The following is a 20,229-nucleotide window of genomic DNA, read 5'->3' as shown; positions in this document are numbered from 1 at the left end:
AAACTAGTTGAAATAATCAACAACTTTAGCAAAGTTGCAGGATACACAATAAACCCACATAAGTCAGCAGCATTTCTATAGATTTCCCACACATCTCAGCAAGAACTAGAAAGAGAAATTCCATTCAAAATCACCCTAGACAATATAAAATATTTAGGAATCTATCTGCCATGACAAACACAGGAACTATATGAACACAACTACAAAACACTCCCACACAATTAAAACTAGATCTAAACAACTGGAAAAACATCAATTGCTCAGGGGTAGGATGAGCTAACATAATATAAATGACAATCCTACCCAAATTAATTCACTTATTTAGTGCCATACCCATTGAACTACCAAAAAACTTTTTTTACTGAATTAGAAAAAAACATAAAGTTCATTTGGAAGAACAAAAGATAAAGGATATCAAGAGAAATGATGAAAAAACTATGTGAAGGAAGGAGGCCTTGCAGTCCCAGATCTCAAACTATACTATAAAGCAATGGTCATCAAAACAATTTGGTAATGGCTAAGAGAGAGAAAGGAGGAACAGTGGAATAGACTTGGGGTAAGTGACCTCAGCAAGACAGTCTATGATAAGCCCAAAGATCCCAACTATGGGGACCAAAGTCCATTATTTGTTTAAAAAAAAAACTGCTAGGAAAATTGGAAGACAAGTATGTGAGAGATTAGGTTTGGATCAACATCTCACACCCTACCCAAAGATTAAACTCAGAATGGGTGAATGACTTGAATATAAAGAAGGAAACTATAAGCAAATTAGATGAGCACAGAATAGTATACATGTCAGATCTTTGGGAAAGGAAAGACTTTAAAACCAAGCAAGAGCTAGAAAAAAATCACAAAATGTAAAATCAATATTTTTGATTACATCAAATTAAAAAGTTTCTGTACAAACAAAATCAATGTAACCAAAATTAGAAGAACCAAATTGGGAAACAATCTTCATAACAAAAACCTCTGACAAAGGTCTAATTATTCAAATTTATAAAGATCTAAGTCAATTGTATAAAAAAATCAAGTCATTCTCCAATTGATAAATAGGCAAAGCACATGAATAGGCAATTTTCTATTAAAGAAATCAAACCTATTAATAAGCACATGAAAAAGTGTTCTAAATCTCTCATAATTAGAGAGATGCAAATCAAATCAACTCTGAGGTACCACCTCACACCTAGCAGATTGGCTAACATGACAGCAATAGAAAGTAATGAATGCTGGAGGAGATGTGGCAAAGTCGAGACATTAATGCATTGCTGGTGGAGTTGTGAATTCAACCATTCTGGAGGGCAATTTGGAACTATGCCCAAAGGGCACCAAAATACTATCTGCCCTTTGATCCAGCCATAGCACTGCTGGGATTGTACTCCAAAGAGATAATAAGGAAAAAGACTTGTACAAGAATATTCATAGCTGCGCTCTTTGTGATAGGAAAAAATTGAAAAATGAGCAGATGCCGTTCAATTGGGGAATGGCTGAACAAATTGTGGTATATGTTGGTGATGGAATACTATTGTGCTAAAAGGAATAATAAAATTGAGGAATTCCATGGGAACTGGAATAACCTCCAGGAATTGATGCAGAGTGAAAGGAGCAGAACTAGGAGAACATTGTACACAGAGACTGACACATTGTGGTACAAGAGAACGTAATGGGCTTCTCCATTAGTGGCAATGCAGTGATCCTGAACAACTTGGAGGGACTTATGAGAAAAATCACTATCCACATTCAGAGAAAAAATTGTGGGAGTAGAAACACAGAACAAAAACAACTGTTTGAATATATGCATCAAGGGGATATGGCTACGGATATAGAATGAACATCTGAATGAACATCCTAGTGCAAACACCAACAGCATGGAAATAGGTTCTGATCAAGGACACATGTAATACCCAATGAAATTGCATGTTGGTTGTGGGAAGAGTGGGGGAAGGGGAGGGAGGGAAATAATGTGATTCTTCTAACCAAGGAATAATGTTCTAAATTGACTAAATAAATTAATTAAAAAAAATAATAAATTAGAAAGGTTGGAAACTTATATCTCTTTCTCTTTACCATTAAATACTTATAAATTTAGTATAAAGTCTTGACGATTAACTTTTATTCATAACACGAATCAATAAATTGATATTTTTACACCAAATCAGGCTCTTGAAATAATTTTGATTAATTTAATTAAACAGAATGCTTGAGACTAATAATACATTTCATTATCCACTTTTGTATATTTTCTAACTTAGTTAATGCATACATATTAATAGGGTCATTTAACACAATTTAATTAGCTGTGTGATCAGTGATAGGCTTGAAGAAAATTTCTTCATGTATAGACATTAGATAGATAATAGCAAGCTTACTGTTGTTCAGTCATTTCAATTGTGTCAGATTCTTCTTAATCCTGAAGACCAAAGCACAACAATGCTTTAAGAAAATGGGATTTTCTTGGGAAAAAAACACTGGAGTGGTTTCCCATTTCTTTTTTGAGTGGATTAAGGCAAACAGAGATTAAGTGACTTGTCGAGGTTCACAAAACCAGTAAATTTTTGAGGCTGTATTTGAACTCAGGTCTTTCTGATTCCAAGCTCAGCTCTCTTTCCACTGAGCCTTCTAGCTGCCTCAAACTGACCCCTAATAAAAAAAAAAAAGGCTGATTTGGGGCAAGTTTTTTTGCCTATTACCCCTCTCCTACTTCTGACTCACATCACCTTTCTGTTCCCTGAGCTTGTTTCATGGTTACATATTATTTTTCAGTCCATAAATTTCCTGTTATTTAAGGTAAAGGGTGAATGCTTCAGAATCTGAGAATCACCCATTTCATGGAATAAAGCAAGCCCAATCCTGACCCTGATTCAGATTCCTTTGGACTTTTTTTGCTGGTAAACTCTTGCATATCATAGAGATATTTGCAGGACTGATCTTTTCCAGAGAACCCAGAAAAGCACATGGAACTAAGACATGAGTCAGTACAACATCTTCAAAAAATCATAAACATGTAGCCAGCTCTACATTTTTTTAAATGTAGCCCAGAGTCATACTGGACATATTTAATACTAGATGAAGAGCTCATTTTAGCATATTCAGGTTAACTATATTATTTTTAAAAAGAAGGAAAACATAAAACTTACTTTGCAGCAGAGTCAGATGTTAGTTGTAAATGACTTAAATGAAACCACCTTCAGAGATGACTTCACCTCACTTCTGTGTAATCTAACCAGCAGAACTGGTTACATTCTTGGACATTGGTCTCCTTTCCATGTTTATTTCTAAAAACAGTACCAGTCCTCCTTTCTGCTTGTCCTCTAGAAAGAAATATATCTATCATGGTGTTCCATCACCTACAGTTCAAGTTAGGACTGTCAGTAAGAGTGGTTATAGTAGTTCTTCAAACCCTGTTCTGGATATTAATTTAGACACAAGAGGCACAAAATCCTGTTGATTTCCCTAAGGGATAGATCCTAAAGCCATAATGATACATGGAATGGATATCTGGGCTTCTAATTAAATAGCACTCGATACCCTTTCCTTTTTGGAGCACAGAAGACCCTTAAAAACTAATCAAATCTCCCACAACTCAGTCTGGCTTTTAGGTGCATATGCTCCTTTTTTCCTTCTGATTTTTGGTCACAGTTATTCCTTTTCTGTATAAGAAACTGAGAAAGAAAACACTTTTGGTATATGTTTTATTGTTGCCTCTTGGTTTGTTTTTTTTTAATATTACAATCATTTCTGAATATAAGCTACCACATACTTCTGCCAACCCTTGAAAAACAGAAAAACAAGGAAGAAAAAGCTATCACTCAATGACCTAGTCTACACAACATTTCACACTCATTGTCTCTGTCACCAACACCAAAGAAGCACATTTTATCATATGTCCTTCAGGGCAAAGATTGGGCATTACCATTTCTTAGATTTCAGCTGTGTTTTAGTGAGGAATATTTATAGGTATATAAGGGACTGTTGGAGTCATTTAGTCCAATCTCCTTCATTTTCCAAAGTGTAAACTCAGTCCCAGTGATTTTCCCTGTCACACAGGTATTGGAGAGCAGAATTGGGACTTGAACTCAGGCCCAGTGACACCAACTTTAGCCCCTTTTTGACTATGCTGCTCCCCAACTCTTTCCAGGCCTCTCTGAAAAGAGAAATTTTTATCAAAAAGCTATGCTACCTTGTGTAACTTACAACTGGTGCTAAACTATACATAGCCAAGTACCAGCAAATCAGCAACAATGCATTCCTTCTAGGTAATGGAATTTTTCCCCTTTTTTTTTGTCCAAAGTGACCATGTCTCAGTGCAAGGGAAAAGGCACACAGAGCTGAAACACTGACATTCCTGTTCATAAAGGAGAATGAAGAAATTCCTTTAGACACATGAATGTAATCATGATTGTTTCCTACCCTAAAGGAATGCAGCAACACTGATGCTTTGATGCACATCTGAAAAAACACAGTCCAGATTAACTTATAAGAAGTCTGTACTTGACACTACATTTTAACTACATATTTAATTTTCTTTAACGTATTAGTTATTTTAATTTTTTGCAAGTTTTGCCCCTCATTTAAAATTTTTTTTAATTTTAAATTTTTAAAAATTTCTAAATGATGGCATTGGATTTGGTTATGGCCCAACTCACATTTAATTGGCATGTAAATCTCTTTTTTTCTTTTATGAATTTTTCATTTAATTTTTATTTTATTTCTTTCTAAATTACATGTAAACAAAACCATTTAACATTAAACACATTTTTGAGTTTCAAATTCTCCCCTTTCTTAGCCTCCTCCCTCCTTGAGAAGGCAAGCAGTTTTATATAGATTATGCCTATGCAGTCATGCAAAACGTTTCCATATTAGCCATGTTGCAAAATAAAATGCAGACAAAATAAAACTCCAAGAAGGATGAAAGTTTTTAAAAAGTATCCTTTTATCTGCATTCAGGTTCCATCAATTCTTTCTCCAGAGGTGAACAGCATTTTTCATAAGTCCTTCAAAATTGTCTTGAATCATCGTATTTCTGGTAATAGCTAACATTCTTTTTTTTCTTCCAATCTTTCTTCAAGCTTTCAATTGATGATAAGAGCAATAGTTGACATTTTTATAATAATTTAAAGTTTACAAAACATTTTGCACATGCTATTTAATTTAGTATTACCCCCTTTTGATAGAGGAAGAACCCGGGGTTCAGAGAAGCTAAATGACTTGCCCAGGATCATATAGCTATTAAGTACAGGAGGTAGGAGCCAAACCCATCTCTAAGTTCAGAACTGCCTCTCCTATAGCCCCAAAGTCATTATTAACATTGCTGGCCCAGTTAATGAACTGAGCACTGTACTTGGGAACAAATTTCCATTCTGACATTTACAAACTCTGTGACCATTGGCTAGTCACTTAATTTTTTCCCTCACCTTGAGGAAACCTATAAAATGGGAACCAATAAAATCACAGTCTTAAAACTTTAAAAGCCAATTAGTCCAGTCCATGCTTATATGACAATCTTTCCTACAACATACTCCCATAGAGAACCCATTGCTTCCTGAAACAATGTATTCCATTTTTAGATAGGTCTAATTGGTTGTATATAATAATCTTTCTACTAACTAAAACAGTGTATTTCTATAAGGGAAAAACATCTATTTTAAACCTTAAAGCACTATAAGTGTAAAGCATTATTTTTTTAATTAAAAATTTTTATTGTCATGCAAAACACACTTCCATATTGGTCATTGTTGTAAGAGCACACTCATATATAACCAAACCCTCCAAATAAAATCATAAATACAGTGATGTGAAAGACAACTCCAACAGTTCTTTCTCTGGAGTAGCATTCCCCTTCATAAATCTTTCAGGATTTTCCCAGATCATTGCATTTCTGAGATTAGCCAAATTTTCACAGATAATCATCATCCAACATTGCTGTTATTGTGGGCAACGTTCTCCTGGTTCTACTTATTTTGTTCTGCATCAGTTCCCACAGACCTTTCCAACTTTTTCTAAAATCATCTTGAAGCATTATTATTAATATTACAAACAACCCTCAGACCTAAAACAATCATCACCAGTGTCTTAAACACTGAACTTCTGACAGTGTTTTATGTATTCCTAAACCCTAGATATATTTTAATTATTCTGTATCTTTTTTTCTTTTTTCTTTTAAACATTATTTTATTTGGTCATTTTCAAACATTATTCATCGGAAGAAAAGATCATTTTCTTTTCCTCCCCCCCTCCCACCACCCCTCCCATAGCCAACGCACGATTCCACTGGGTATCACATGTGTCCTTGATTCAAACCCATTTTCATGTTGTTGGTATTTGTATTAGGGTGTTCATTTAGAGTCTCTCCTCAGTCATATCCCCTCCACCCCTGTAGTCAAGCAGTTCCCTTTCCTCGGTGTTTTTACTCCCACAGTTTGTCCTCTGCTTGTGAATAGTGTTTTTTCTCCTAGATCCCTGCAGATTGTTCAGGGACATTGCATTGACACTAATGGAGAAGTCCATTACATTCAATTGTACCACAGTGTATCAGTCTCTGTGTACAATGTTCTCCTGGTTCTGCTCCTTTTGCTCTGCATCACTTCCTGGAGGTTGTTCCAGTCTCCATGGAATTCCTCCACTTTATTATTCCTTTGAGCACAATAGTATTCCATCACCAACATATACCACAATTTGTTCAGCCATTCCCCAATTGAAGGGGATCTATTGTATCTGTATCTATTTAGACCCACAAAAAAACTCATAAATGGTTCCTGTTATTTTTCTTTTAAAAAATTATAAATCTGGCAAACATCCATACACATGAATATTTTCATACGCAAATATGTAGCAGGGTATTAGACTGTAACTTTTTGGGCAAATACAGTGTCAAATAGTATTATTCCTTCTCACCTGAGGACTCTGGTGGGAGGAAGAATTTGAACTAGAAATTGGTTTGATAGTAAGAAGAATTCCAGCAGGTAAGGTTTGTGGTGGTAGTGGTGGTAAGAACTTTATTTGCAGAGAATCTTCTGACTGACTCTTTCCTAGAATGAGAAAGAAAGAGAGAGACAGAGAGAAGGAAGGAAGGAAAGAAGGAAGGAAGGAAGGAAGGAAGGAAGGAAGGAAGGAAGGAAGGAAGGAAGGAAGGAAGGAAGGAAGGAAGGAAGGAAGGAAGGAAGGGAACAAAAGACATAATGACTCTGAATTAACTATGAATGTTGATATTGTCTCTTTCCCAAGAACTAACCCGTTTTGCATAGGGAATAAATTTAACAAATCCAACGAATAAGAAGCTCACTCTCAGTCATCCTAGCCTCTGGTTATTGTTTCTTGCCTAAATTTCTCTTAGGTGGCTATTCAACAATCTCTCCAAAAGACTACTTAACCACCTCTTCCTCTCTGTCTCACTGGAGATGGCAAAAACCTTGGTCTTGGTACTGTGGGGGAATCCAGAGTCCAATCTTTTCATTGCCATTACAGACTTTTTATTATAATTACTTGGTAATCTCCACCCCCCTGCTTTTTCTTTTTTCATTTTTTTTTCAGGGTAAAAGGGGATAGAGTCATTCATTTCTAGATAGAAGATGGTGTCCAAGATTGAGCCACCCTTGGGATGGCCTCTACCAGTCTGGGTTAGATGGGACATGGCTAGGGTCCAGGTGAGAAGCAGATTTGCTTGTTATTGCTTTACCCTGTGAGTGATTGCTTTAGATGGGCAAATTTACATTCTACTCATCTATCTTCTCTCCAGAGAGAGAACAATTGTTAACTCGAAGTGTCCTTGTTTTTTAAAACTACATATATAATTGCTATTTTAATTAGTACTACAGACTGATTTTCCAAGTGGGGAAAACCTGGATCTGGTACTTCTCCACTAGAAGCTAAAAATAACTGTTGGTCTGGTGAGGGGAATGAGTAACTTTGAGGCACAATGCCCCAATTGTTTTCTCTCCCAGGGTTTATGAAGGGGTGGAGTCACAACTAGAGAATTAGTTGTACCTAGTGAATGACAGGGAAAGTCTGGTGACAACCACATTATAAAGGTGAAAGGCCATTCACTAGGGAATAGTTATTCTTCTTATACAGGTAACTCTCATAGACACCTGGCAAGGAAAAGCAGAAAAAGTAGACTCTATATGATATGTAAATCTCTGTTCAGTCTATTTTTAAAGTATATATTAAACTATCATTTTAAAAAATCCTGGAAAGACTTATATGAAGTGATACAAAATGAAAAGAGCAGAACCAGGATTAAGTTCTACACATTAACAGCAGTAATGTTCCATAATCAATTGTGAATAACTTAACCTTCATCAGCAAAGGTTCCAAGGATCCACGACAACTGCATGAGACTCATGAAAAAAAGCTATCCACTACCACAGAGGGAATTGATGGAGTCTGGTTGCAGATGGAAGCATACCATTTTCCACTTTATCTCCTTCATAAGTTTTTTTTCTTGGAGAAGGTATATGTCTATTCTTTCACAACATGATAACACATATATAACCAGTATCATATTACTTGCTATCTTGGGGAGGGGGGAAAGGTGGGAGGGAGAGAAAGAACATGAATTGCAAAATTTCAGGAAACAATTATCAAATATTGTAACATGTATAAAATAACATAAAAAATTTTAATATATTAAACTTAACACACTAGTATCAAAATTAACTCTGCTTCTCTGTTTCTACTGAATTTTCTTCTCTCTTCTATTTTAAAAAAGTATTTCATTGACCTTCCTTTATTCTTTTTGTGTCATGCTTAACACCTTTTCACTCCCTCCAACATTCCCCTCTCCAAAATGATAGCACTCCCTTGATGCAAGTATAGGCAAGCAAAAAAAGAAATTAATACAGTGATTAAACCTGAAACTATATAATAAATGTATCAATATGGTAAATTAATATAATATAAAGATTGATTTTTGTTTGTACAAAAACATTTCAGTTTTATGTAATCAAAATCATCCATCTCATCTTCTGTGATCTCAATTCCTTGAGTTCAGAACTCTCCTCCTAGTCAAAGTCATGACTTTTTCCTTTAACTTATTTATGATATAGCCTTATATATCTAGATCAAGTATCCATTTGAAACTTATTGTGGTATATGATATGAGCAATTTCTGCCAAACTATTTTACAATTTTCTAAGCAGTTTTTGTCCAATAGTGAGACATTACCCAAGTGTTGGTGATGTTGGGTTTTTTTGAGCACTGTGATATTACATTTGATTACATCTGGTTATTGTATACTGAATCTGTTCTACATCTGATCCCCTTTTTTCTTTTTAACTAGTACTAAATGGTTTTGATGCATTGTTTGAGATTTAGTGTTTCTTGGTTCTCTTTCCTTATTTTTTTCTTATTAATTCCCTTGAGATTCTTCACTTTTTGTTCCACTAGTTAAATTCTCTATATTTTTTCTACTTTTATAAAAACATCTTTTGGTAATTTACTATGACATTAAGTTTGTAAATTAAAATAATATTTACATGGCTCAACTATGAGCAAATGATTGTAAAACCCTTTAATAAGTACTTATAATGTGGAGGATGGGAATAATACAAATCCAGGGACATTGGCCTCCTGACTGTTCCACAAACAAGAAACTCCATCTCTTAGCTCTGGATATTTTTCTGGCTATCCCTCATGCCTATCAATCTTCTCAACATCCTTTAAGTCCTGAGGAAAAGTAATATTACACTATTATATTATGTTAATATGTTATTAATAACCAATTATTCATTTGTGATCCATTCTTTTTCTTCCTATTTTTGTGAAGACCCCAATCCTGAAAAGTCCAGACAGTCTTTGAAGGGTGTGACCTAGTAATAAGATCACTCATAGCCTTCAAGGTGTCTACCCCTCAGCTAGTTAGGGCTGGGTCTCACTCAAATGTGACTCTGGCTTCAGTTTATTCCTTAAACAAGACCCAGTTTGGGTTAGACCCTCCCCCAGGGATTATGAGCTTTGTCCTAGTTCCCTTCATCATCAAAGTTTGGGGTTACCTAGACTATGAAGGAAGAATAAGCCAATGGAAGCCTGATAGAAATGATTTATGGTTTTTCTGGTTAAGATTGTTAGCAAATGGAATTCCTTAGTAGTCAGAGAGGGGTGTAATCTGCCACAACTGATGGCCGGCCCACTTTTCCCAGTTGCCTTCTCCTTCTACCCCACCAAAGATGAAGTAATAGGGAGGAACAAAGAACCCTTAGCCTAACTCCTTATAAATGTCCACCAATCCTAATTGCCTGGGGAGATCCCAAAAATGTACTCTTAGATCAATCAGAAAGAAGATGTCAGTATAAAAGACCCTGCCAGTTTTCATTCTTTGCCTTTGGGCTAAATGGAGGGAAGCCATTGACCTGTCCTTTATTAATAGATCAAATGTCCTTATTAATAAACATTATTATGCTCAGAGAAATTGCCTCATTTTATTCATTAGTTTAACCTCCCCTGTCACAGCCTCAACTAAAATCCTACCTTCTACAAGCAGTCTTCTCTAACTATATTTAATTCTAGCACTGTCCCCCTTCTAATTATTTCCTATTAATCCTGAATATTGCTTGCTTTGTATATATTCATTTGCAAATTGTCTCCCAGTTTAGATTGTAAACTCCTTGAGCTGAACGATTTTGTCTATATTAAATAAATGGTAATCTTGGAGTCTTTATGCTAAATTTATAAGTATTTATTAGTAAAAAGAGAGAGAAAGAAGGTATTAGCAGCCTAATGACAAACCACCATGCAAGTCTTAGTTCTTGGATGTACAGCCTGATTTGGTCCCCACCTGCCCAGTACTATGCTTCCTTGCCAGAGACAGTTTTCATAGATAAGTACCAGGACTTTTTCCTCACTGAGAGAACTTCTTCCATAAGTTAAAAATGACAGAAAGTGAGCCTACTCCACTTCACATACTGGCTTTTTAAGCTTAGTCTAAATCTTTCCCCTAAGATTTTCAAATTAGCCATGGCTTCACTTCAGTCCCTACATGTCATATCCCTTGTCTTCTGCTGTTCAGGAATCTTGCCTGCCACCATGGCAAATTAAAACACATGACTCTGTGACACCCTATTAGGTGAGTCTTCTGGATTGGGGTCACCTAAATATTTAATTCACACTATCATCATCGCCACCACCCCTCTGATTCTTTGGGAGACCAGTGTGTTAAGTCTTCCCATTTGGGGTTTTCCAGGAGATTAACATTTCAATCTCTCCAGTGAACCAATCCACATATGGAGTCTATACAAGGATTTTCTCACCAGGCACAAAAAATATTGTATATTTTATGGAGGGAGTAATCACAATTTAGGTAATTGAAAGAAGGGGGAAAATGATTGATAGGTACATTGACAAGGAGCCATTGGTGGGATTCCCTTTTTTGGCATGAGAATTTTACAATCAGGATAAAATAATGACAGATGGGAAAAACAAAAGTGGAAGTACGGTTCAACCCTTCTCAGTTCAGTTCATTATGTTCAAAGGACCACTCAGAGTCTCATAATGTAGTGTTCAATTTCTGGAAGCATCCTTTATTGCTGTCATCTTTATAGTCCATTTGATTTCCTGATGGTCCTTATAGCATCTTCCCCAGGAGATCTACTTTTTGGGTCTAGGTTATTGGTGATATCTTTTCCTAAAATTGCTTTAAAAAGACCTTGGACTTTGGACTTTTAGGACAATTATACAACTCCCACCTCAAGAGGATATTGTTCAGAATCTAATCTTAACATAACCTGAATCTAACACATCAACAATAGGCTTGACACAAGTTAAGCTATTAGATGATCAAAAAAAAAAAACAACCCAAAAGAAAAACCATTAATAATATCATCCCCAAAGCAAGAGGAGAAAGAAAATTAAATTTAAAATATATACATTAATATGAGTATAAATGAAAAAAAAACAAATCTAAAAACAAACAAGCAATAATGTACATGTCTTTTGCCTCTTTTGTATCCCTAGTACTTAGCAGAGTGCCTGGCACTTAATAAATATTGACTGATTAATATTTTTATACTTAAGCACTTGATCAGTTGTTTTTTTAAACCCTTACCTTCCATCTTGAAGTCAATATTGTGTATTGGCTCTAAGGCAGAAGAGCGGTAAGGGCTACATAGTGGGGGTTTAGTGACTTGCCCAGGGTCACACAGCTAGGAAGTATCTGAGACCAGATTTGAACCCAGGACCTCCCGCCTCTAGGCCTGGCTCTCAATCCACTGAGCCACCTAGCTGCCCCCATGGTCAGTTTTTTAAAGATGCTATGCACCACTAAGAAATACATATGTTCCTTTCTAATATCATTAAGTAATAGCCAGAGTGCTACTATATCTAACTTTTGTAAAATTTTATTCAGGTTCTTGACTTCCTTTTTATTTTTTATTTTTTTGTTATAACTCTCTAAGACAGAGAAAGTAATGTTGAGATCTTCTGCTATTGTAGTTTTACATTTTATTTTTCTTGAGTACTTGAGTACTATGCCATTTAGGGGACACACAAACACACACACCATTTTTCTTAGTTATTTTTTGAGTATCCAAGTTTTTTTGGGGGGGCATCATGGCTTTCAGGTAATCTAATTATTCTTAAATTCTCTCCTTCAATCTATTTCCTAGGTTATTTTTTTGGTACATATAAATTATAACTTTCATGTTTCCATTTTCCAATTCTTTCCCTGGAGGTAACATTCACAGTTTATGCTTTAAATATTATATCTGTAGCTATGTATAATGTTCTCATGGTTCTACTCCATTATGTAAATCTTCCCAATTTTTTTTAATTAGTCCACTCATTGTTTCTAATGGCACAGTAATTTTTTACAATCATTTACTTAGCCATCTCCTCGATTTCTAATTCTTTGCCACTGTAAAACTAATAGGCAAACTATAAAAATAATAACCAGAAAACTGTAAAACTAATAGGCAATGAATTGATTATGGGTTTATAAACTGATTTAGATACTCTGCTTGCTGTGCTTACAAAGTATCTTCAGCTTATATCAGTGAAGTGAAGCTCACAAGTGAACTTCTCTTTAGAACCAGGCACAAGGACGTTATAGAGACTTTTGTTATAAAAAACAAAATATTTATTGAAAATATAAGGATATGATTAATGACACATGTAAAACCCAGTGGAAGTGTGTGTCAGCTATGGGACAAGAGTAGGAGGAGGGGAGGGAAAGAACATGAATCTTGTAACCATGGAAAATTATTCTAAATTAATTAATTAAATAAAATTTTCCAAATTAAAAAAAAGAAAATATAAGGATAAAAGGGATTTCTAACTCTAAGGGATTTTAACTCCAACCAAATAAAACTCCCTGGTTCCACAAGGAACTGCTTCTCTTATTTCCAAAGTCTAGACTAATCCTTCCTGATCTGACTAACCCAAATTTTTAGTATTCTAAATAAACTAACACTATTATCCTTATAATTCTTTACTTCTTCTACAAATTATAAAAATTACAAAGGCTAGCTGGCTGAGCCTCAGCAAGAATCAAGTTAGGACTTTTAGCCTTAGCAGACTCAGAGTCCAAAATAAAGACCAGGTCTTTCTTTGGTCTTCTCAGAGTTAAAAATCTAGAAAAACAACAATAGATAATCACTTGTGTTTCCTAAATTGGTTAAGGAAAACACTTAGCTCCTTCAGGTCTTTCCCTCCTTTCCTTCTACCTCAAATAGTGAGAGAGAGAAAATGATGTTACCTCCTCCTAAGCCTTCAGAGAATCTCTCTCCCAACTGTGAGAGAGCAACTGTCACAGAAAAACCATTAGACTTGAAACTGACACTCTGTCTCAGCTCTTTTTGAAACTCCAATTCTTTCCTCAAGACAGCTTCTCTACTTCTTATCTCTAAACTAATATAACAAGCCTTAATTTCTAATATCATCCTTATACTACCATAAAGAGAGCTGCTATATTTTAGAACATATAGTTTCTTTTCCTTTTTTTTCTGATCTTGGGATTTCCAGATCATTTTTTTAAATAGTTGATTTTTTTTTCCATATTCTCCTAATCTTTCAGTCTTGACTTTGAGCATTTTGTGTCTAAGAGCAGCTGCAACCTGAATAGAATACATTTACAAACTTGTGCCAGGCTCTAATTCTTTTGAAGTTGTCACAAGCTTTGCAGTCTATTGTCTCATTAAAGCATCCCACTTCCCCTCTGGAAATGAAGTTTCTGGTTGGCCTTCAGTGACTAACCCAACAGGAAACCCACTCCACTGTATTTGGTGAAGGGAGAGGAACAAAAGCTGGCCCTCAATTAAAATTGTACAACAGGTGAAGTTGCTTAGGTGGAAATATAGAAAAGTAAGCATGGGAAGGACTGAATTAAATTATTTGGGAAGCAGAGCTTGTTGTTCCACAAATAATTTTGCTGGCCCTTAAAACTAGTTGGAAATCTCTTGACAAATCTCCAGAATGGTTTCTTTTATTTTGGGGGGTAGGAAGAAAGGTAACATTTTTATTGTGTTTACTCATACTGATTTGTTGGGAAAGAAAAGTCTCAATGTTTAAAGTAGAAATGTACATGGATTAATAACATCATAGATGTGTAGAACTGGTTGGAATATTAGAGATTATTTTAGCCAAATTTTAGAAATTTTAATATTTTAATTTAATATTTTAGAAAAAATTTACAGATTGGTAAAGTGAGGTCCCCAGGATTTATTAATGATAATAAATATAGCTCTCACTACTTCTTAAAGACTGTTTCTAGATTATCTGTCTTTATACATCTTTAAGGGTATTTTTATTGATAGTTCTTGTTTTTTACATCATATTACCTTCTAATTCCATTTCTCCTCTACTCCATGGAAAGAGCCTTCCCTTGAAGTAAAGACTTTAAAGAAAGAGAACAAAGAACAAAGAAGAAGAGCATACTGGAGGAAACTACCAACACATCAACCAAGTTTGACAGTAGGGACAAGGTTCCTTACTCATAAGCCTCTACCTCTACAAAAGAGGAAGATTGATTTTGCCATCTCTTCCCTGGGGTCAGTCTTTACCATTATACTTATGTAGCATTCAAGTGTGTTTCAAAGCATTCAGTTTTATTTCATATTTAATTCTGAAATGGATGTGTGATCTTACTGATTCATGAATTCCCTCCAAAGATGTAGATTTCAACCCATCCACACTTGCCTATTCTGTCATATTCTTAATCATGTCATCCCAAAAATTCACCCACAGGGGAAATTCTTTGCAATTTAAGTTTGAAAATGTATATTTAAAGTCATTAAAAAATTTAAAAACAGAGCCTCTTCTTAAACATTTGACCCTGAAATGTGGTACTATTGTTCAGAATAAAAATACATTTACTGTTTCATCTTTAAAATAGCAGGTGCCCAATTTGGACAGTCTTTCTCAAAAAGCATTTCTGAGTTTGACTTTTAGAGTCTTTGCTAGAAGCTATGAACATTAAAAGCTCTCTCTTGATAGGAAATTGATTACTAGGCTGCTTATTATTATTGGTATTTAAAATTTAGTTCTTCTGGATCTAAGACCTACAGCCTGAGACTCCCGCCTGGAGTAATGCCCGGGTAGTGAAAATAACACACTCAGTTCCCACTTCACACTGTAGCTTCTTTTCAGAAATATTCAGGAAGAAAAATTTTCCCATGGCTCGAGACTATTCCCTTTTGAGGTAGCTTCTGAGAGAGAAGAAATTCAGCTCTGAGGGGGCTTTAGCCTGAGCTGCAGCCACCCACATGACCTCTCCTTGCCCAGCCACAGCACATGATCTAATCCCTGAGGCCAGAGATCTGTCAGGGAAGGAGGAGACCTCCCTGACTCTGGACTAAAGCAGACGAGGGTTGCAGATCTCTGCACACACCATAGATCACACTTGGCAATGGCATCTCCCAGGCTTGAGACCTTCTGTTGCCCCAACCGGGATGCAGCCACACAGCTGGTACTGGATTTCCAGACCCGGGTGTTTAATGGGGTGTGCCTTGGGAGTGCCTCCTTCAACTTGTTGCTCAGTGTGCTACAGCTCCTTCCCAAGAGGAGCCAGGGGCCCAAGAAGCTCCCCCAAACTTCCTCTGCCACCATCCTGCTCTTCATCTCTGCCTGTGATTTTCTGGGCTGCCTAGGTAAAGAGGGGTCTGGGGTGGGGTTTGCCACCTGTTCCCTAGAGTGAGAGGATGATCTCAAAGCAAATCTAAAGGCTGCTTTTCAGTTGGTCAGGATGAGGTAGACTAATGGAAGTCCTTTGCCACTTAATTCTAGATTAAAAGGAGGAAAGTAATTTGGAGGCATGGGGGTGGGTCAGGAAGAACAATGCAAAGATGAAAGATTAGCATAGTTTGAATTTCTTTTCAAGTTACTTTTCTTGTAGGGAGAACTATGATTTCTAGTATGATTTATAAATGCCTAGCCCTTAGTAGACACTTAATAAGTGCTTGTTGAATGGGACTGATATAATTGCTAAATTATGAACCAGGTGTTGCTGAAAGTGCCTAGAATCAGGAGGCTGTAAGAGCTTTTTGTTGGAAGGAGAGAGTCTGCATGTTTGCCTTGCCCCCTGCTACATACAAAGAGCTGTATGTACCAGCTGCCAACCTCTGGGCCATAAGTGGAACAGTGGCCTTGCCCTACAGTTCTCTCCATTGATTCTATAAGCTTAGTCTTTAGAAACGTCATTGGAAGTTTCAAGAGGCTTGTTAAGTAGGGGCAAAAATTGAGGTGCAAAAAGGAGAGAGAGTAGACACATATACTCAGGATGAAAAAAAAAAAAACAGAATTTAATAGATAGGATTCATTAGATGTGAGCCTTTTGTTGTGATTTTTCTTTCCAAATTTTAGAAGTCACTTGGTTGGACATGAATTTTTATGCCCTTAAATTTCTCAATTAAAAAAAAATCTGCTCAGAAGAGATGATGAGAAAATTTACCTCCCTGTCTTATTCCTTTATTTTGCAGAGCTGTAAGACATGGTTTTAGAACATTGTTAGATTGAATTAATGCACTGGATAGTTTTGCTGAACTTTTTAATTCATTCTTTTTAGTTTTTGTTACAAAAGATAACTTGGATCGGAGAGGAGGGATTCATTTGAAAGTGAATATGATGAAAAAACTGTCAAGCTCTTTGGGTGTAAAATAAGGAAAATGATATGGACCATCTCTCCAATTTGATGTATAAGATGACATAATGTATCTTATTTTCTACTTTTAAACTACTTTAAAAATTACTTTTAAAAGTACAAAGCTCTATGGAGATGGAAAGTTGTGGTGTCATATTTTCTAATTTTTTTGTTTGTTTTCAGATTGAATCTATGGTTTTCTTGGTATAGCAAAATCCACCAATGGTAGATATGTGCCTGTCTTGCTCTGCAGAGACCTCTTAGAACCTTTGTCTGGCTGATTCTTCCTTTCTCTTGATATAATAGTATTGGGAGAGGAGTCAAAATACTCCTTATTTCCCAGTTTTGCATATTCTTTGTTCCATCACTCAGCAATTTCTTTTTCTTTGTAGTTCTCTCTCTAAATTTATCATACTAAATTTATCAATTCTGTACCATTTGTGTGTGTGTGTGTGTGTTTGTCTTTGTTTTCTCTCTGGATATACCTTGAAACATAGCTACATGTAAGCATGCAAATTTAATTGCAATTACAGACTTAGAAGGCCAGTTCATTCTTCCCTTAGGTATCATATTCAGGTCTACAGTGTGGTTAGGATTTCCAGATTTCATTGGAAATATCTCAGTGGTGAATGGAACAGATGTGTGGCCCGCTGCTTTCTGTGTAGGGAGTTCGGTAAGTGCCATCTGCATATTTCTCTCATTGTTCTCAATTCCCCTTTCCTACCTTTTACCTTAATTTCTGCTTCCTGCCACCTCACGTGGCCCCATGAGAACACATATGCTTACACACACACACACACACACACACACACACACACACACATTCACACTCACATGGTACAGAATATAATGGAAGCCACAAGAATAAAACAGGAGTATATTTGAAAGATATATTTATTCTAGATGCAATTCATTATCATCAAAATATGTCTTGACCCAAAACTTTGGAATTTCAATGGATTTGTGATCTCATGCATGTAGGTATTTGCTTCAGCGATGCACCTAACAATCCATACCTTCTCATTTTGAGTTCTTCTCCATGTCCTTCCATACACTCATCCATGGATAGAGACAGTAAGCACCTAATATGCTGAGGACTTTTATCTAGAGTTTTTCATATTATGGCAACTCTGGAGATCAATAAAACAAAGCTCTTGGGCCGTCAGTTAATGGGTAGTAACCAGAGATGAGGGAGCATGGTTTAGTGGATAACCTTGGAGGCAAGAAAATCAAGCCGTGTCTCTGATGGGTCCTACTTGTATAACCTAAGTTACCTAACCTCCCTATGTTCTGGGCAGCTAAGACTATAAAAGTTCCAGAGGAGTTGCTGATATGCATCAGTGGAAGGAGCATCTTTACTGGAAATTCTCTGAATCAATAAAATTACATGTCCAGATATATCCCTCAATAGATTAAAAGAGGGGATAGCTTGATGGAACAGTGGATAGAAAGCCAGACCTGGAGATGCAAGGTCTTGGGTTCAGATCTGCCTTCCAACAGTTCCTAGCTATGTACCCCTGGGTGAATTGTTTAACCCCTGTTGTCTAGTTCTTGTCATTCCTCTGCCTTAGAACCAATACACAGTATTAATTCCAAGACAGGTAAGAATTAAAAACAAATATTTAAAAAGAGAGGGAAATTACTTGGGTTCTATTTTCACCTAGCAAAAGAACCTCTTGCCTTCTCTTTCCCTTTCTTATTGCCTGCCCCCAAAAGTTTTCTTAGTTATAATTGAATAAATATTTTACTTCACACTAGGGAGATACTGGTATTGGTATTTTTTAAACAATTCTTTTCCATCAAGGTTGAGATATGTTTCTTAGCCATTTCTCCATTAATCAGATTGAAGAAAAAGAAGCTACAATTTGTAAATTCCTCTGCAATCCTACCATGGTTTAAAATGAGCACTTTTCCCACTCTATAAAAGTGTTAAAGGAAACAAAGCTAGTTAAACACATCCAGTTGAGCAGAGAGAACAATGTATCACAAGACAAATATCCTTCTTTCATTGCAAAAACTACAGCCACATGTCTGACTGAATGCATTCATGTGTTGAATTAATAACGTCAAAGGAAGTGGATTTCTAATGTTTCATTTCACGGATGGCTTGGGAATTTGGTGAATGTTTCCAAGCAGTTGATGTATGCTTTTCCTTCTCTTATGTAGATGTGGATCCAACTGTTATATAGTGCCTGCTTCTGGTGGTTGTTTTGCTATGCTGTAGATGCCTATTTGGTGATAAAAAGATCTGCAGGATTAAGGTATTAACAGAGAAAATAAAAAACCCAATTTTGTCACTCAAAATTCATTTGATTGTTGGAGAAAATTTTTGAAAAAAATTCACTTATTTTGAGAGGGCTTTATTACAGAAACTATTTTGTATAAGAGAAGAGAAAGTCCTGTATTTTAGATTGAGAAGTCTGGGTTCAAATTCTGGTTCTATTACTTATTAGCTATGAAATCTTGAGGAAGTCATTTAATCTTTATGATGCTCAGTATCCTTGACTGTTAAATGAGGAGGTTTGACTAGATGAACTCAAAGGTCCCATCAGTTCTAAATCTTACTACAAGCCTACAAATCTTTTTAACTTCAGATGTTTTCTAAGAGTGGTCAATAAATACTTGGTGATTGATAAACATCAATTGACATGCTTGGTAACATTTCATATACTGCATTAGATCTGAGAAGAAGAAAAAACTAGCAGATGAAAGTACCTAAGATTATATATTTAAGATACATAACATATAAAATTAAAATTTTCTTAAAATGATAAAATGTAGATTCAAACAATGGCAGCTAAGTGGCTCAGTGGACAGAATGTTGCTTCTGGAATCGGGAAGATCAGAGTCCAAATCTTAACACAGATACTTACTAGCTGTGTGACCCCCAGCAAGTCACTTTATCTTGTTTGTCTTGGTTTCCTCCTTTGCAAAATGAACTGAAGAAGGAAATGGCAATCATTCTTTCAATAAAAAACAAAAAAGTATTCATATCATTAATTCGAATCATCCTTACAAGATTATTAAAAAAGCAAATGAAAAATGCATGTTGCCCAGATTGCAGTAGGCTACTAAAGAACTCATTAAGCTTTTAAAAATAGATTTTCATTCATATTTTTTGTTGACACATAATCTACCTTTCTTCCTACATTTTTCTCTTTCCTCCTAGA

The 20,229-nt window shown here is 35.8% G+C and overlaps 1 protein-coding gene across 1 annotated transcript in view; it reads left to right on the top strand.

The window, feature by feature from the left end:
• Nucleotides 1–15,574: 15,574 nt before the first annotated feature.
• Nucleotides 15,575–20,229, top strand: part of GPR143 (G protein-coupled receptor 143) — a 57,170-nt gene continuing 52,515 nt past the window's right edge. Inside the window, exons 1-3 of the mRNA XM_007500946.3 lie at nt 15,575–16,070; nt 17,623–17,732; nt 19,226–19,320. Of these exons, the coding sequence (XP_007501008.2) occupies nt 15,830–16,070; nt 17,623–17,732; nt 19,226–19,320 (446 nt within the window). The 5' untranslated portion in view covers nt 15,575–15,829. The remainder of the gene's footprint in view (nt 16,071–17,622; nt 17,733–19,225; nt 19,321–20,229) is intronic.

Source organism: Monodelphis domestica, chromosome 8 (genome assembly GCF_027887165.1).
Source record: "Monodelphis domestica isolate mMonDom1 chromosome 8, mMonDom1.pri, whole genome shotgun sequence".
In the NCBI taxonomy this organism is placed as follows: Eukaryota; Metazoa; Chordata; class Mammalia; order Didelphimorphia; family Didelphidae; genus Monodelphis; species Monodelphis domestica.
The sequence above is the reverse complement of the archived record's forward strand: the minus strand, read 5'-3'. Positions and strand labels throughout refer to the sequence as shown.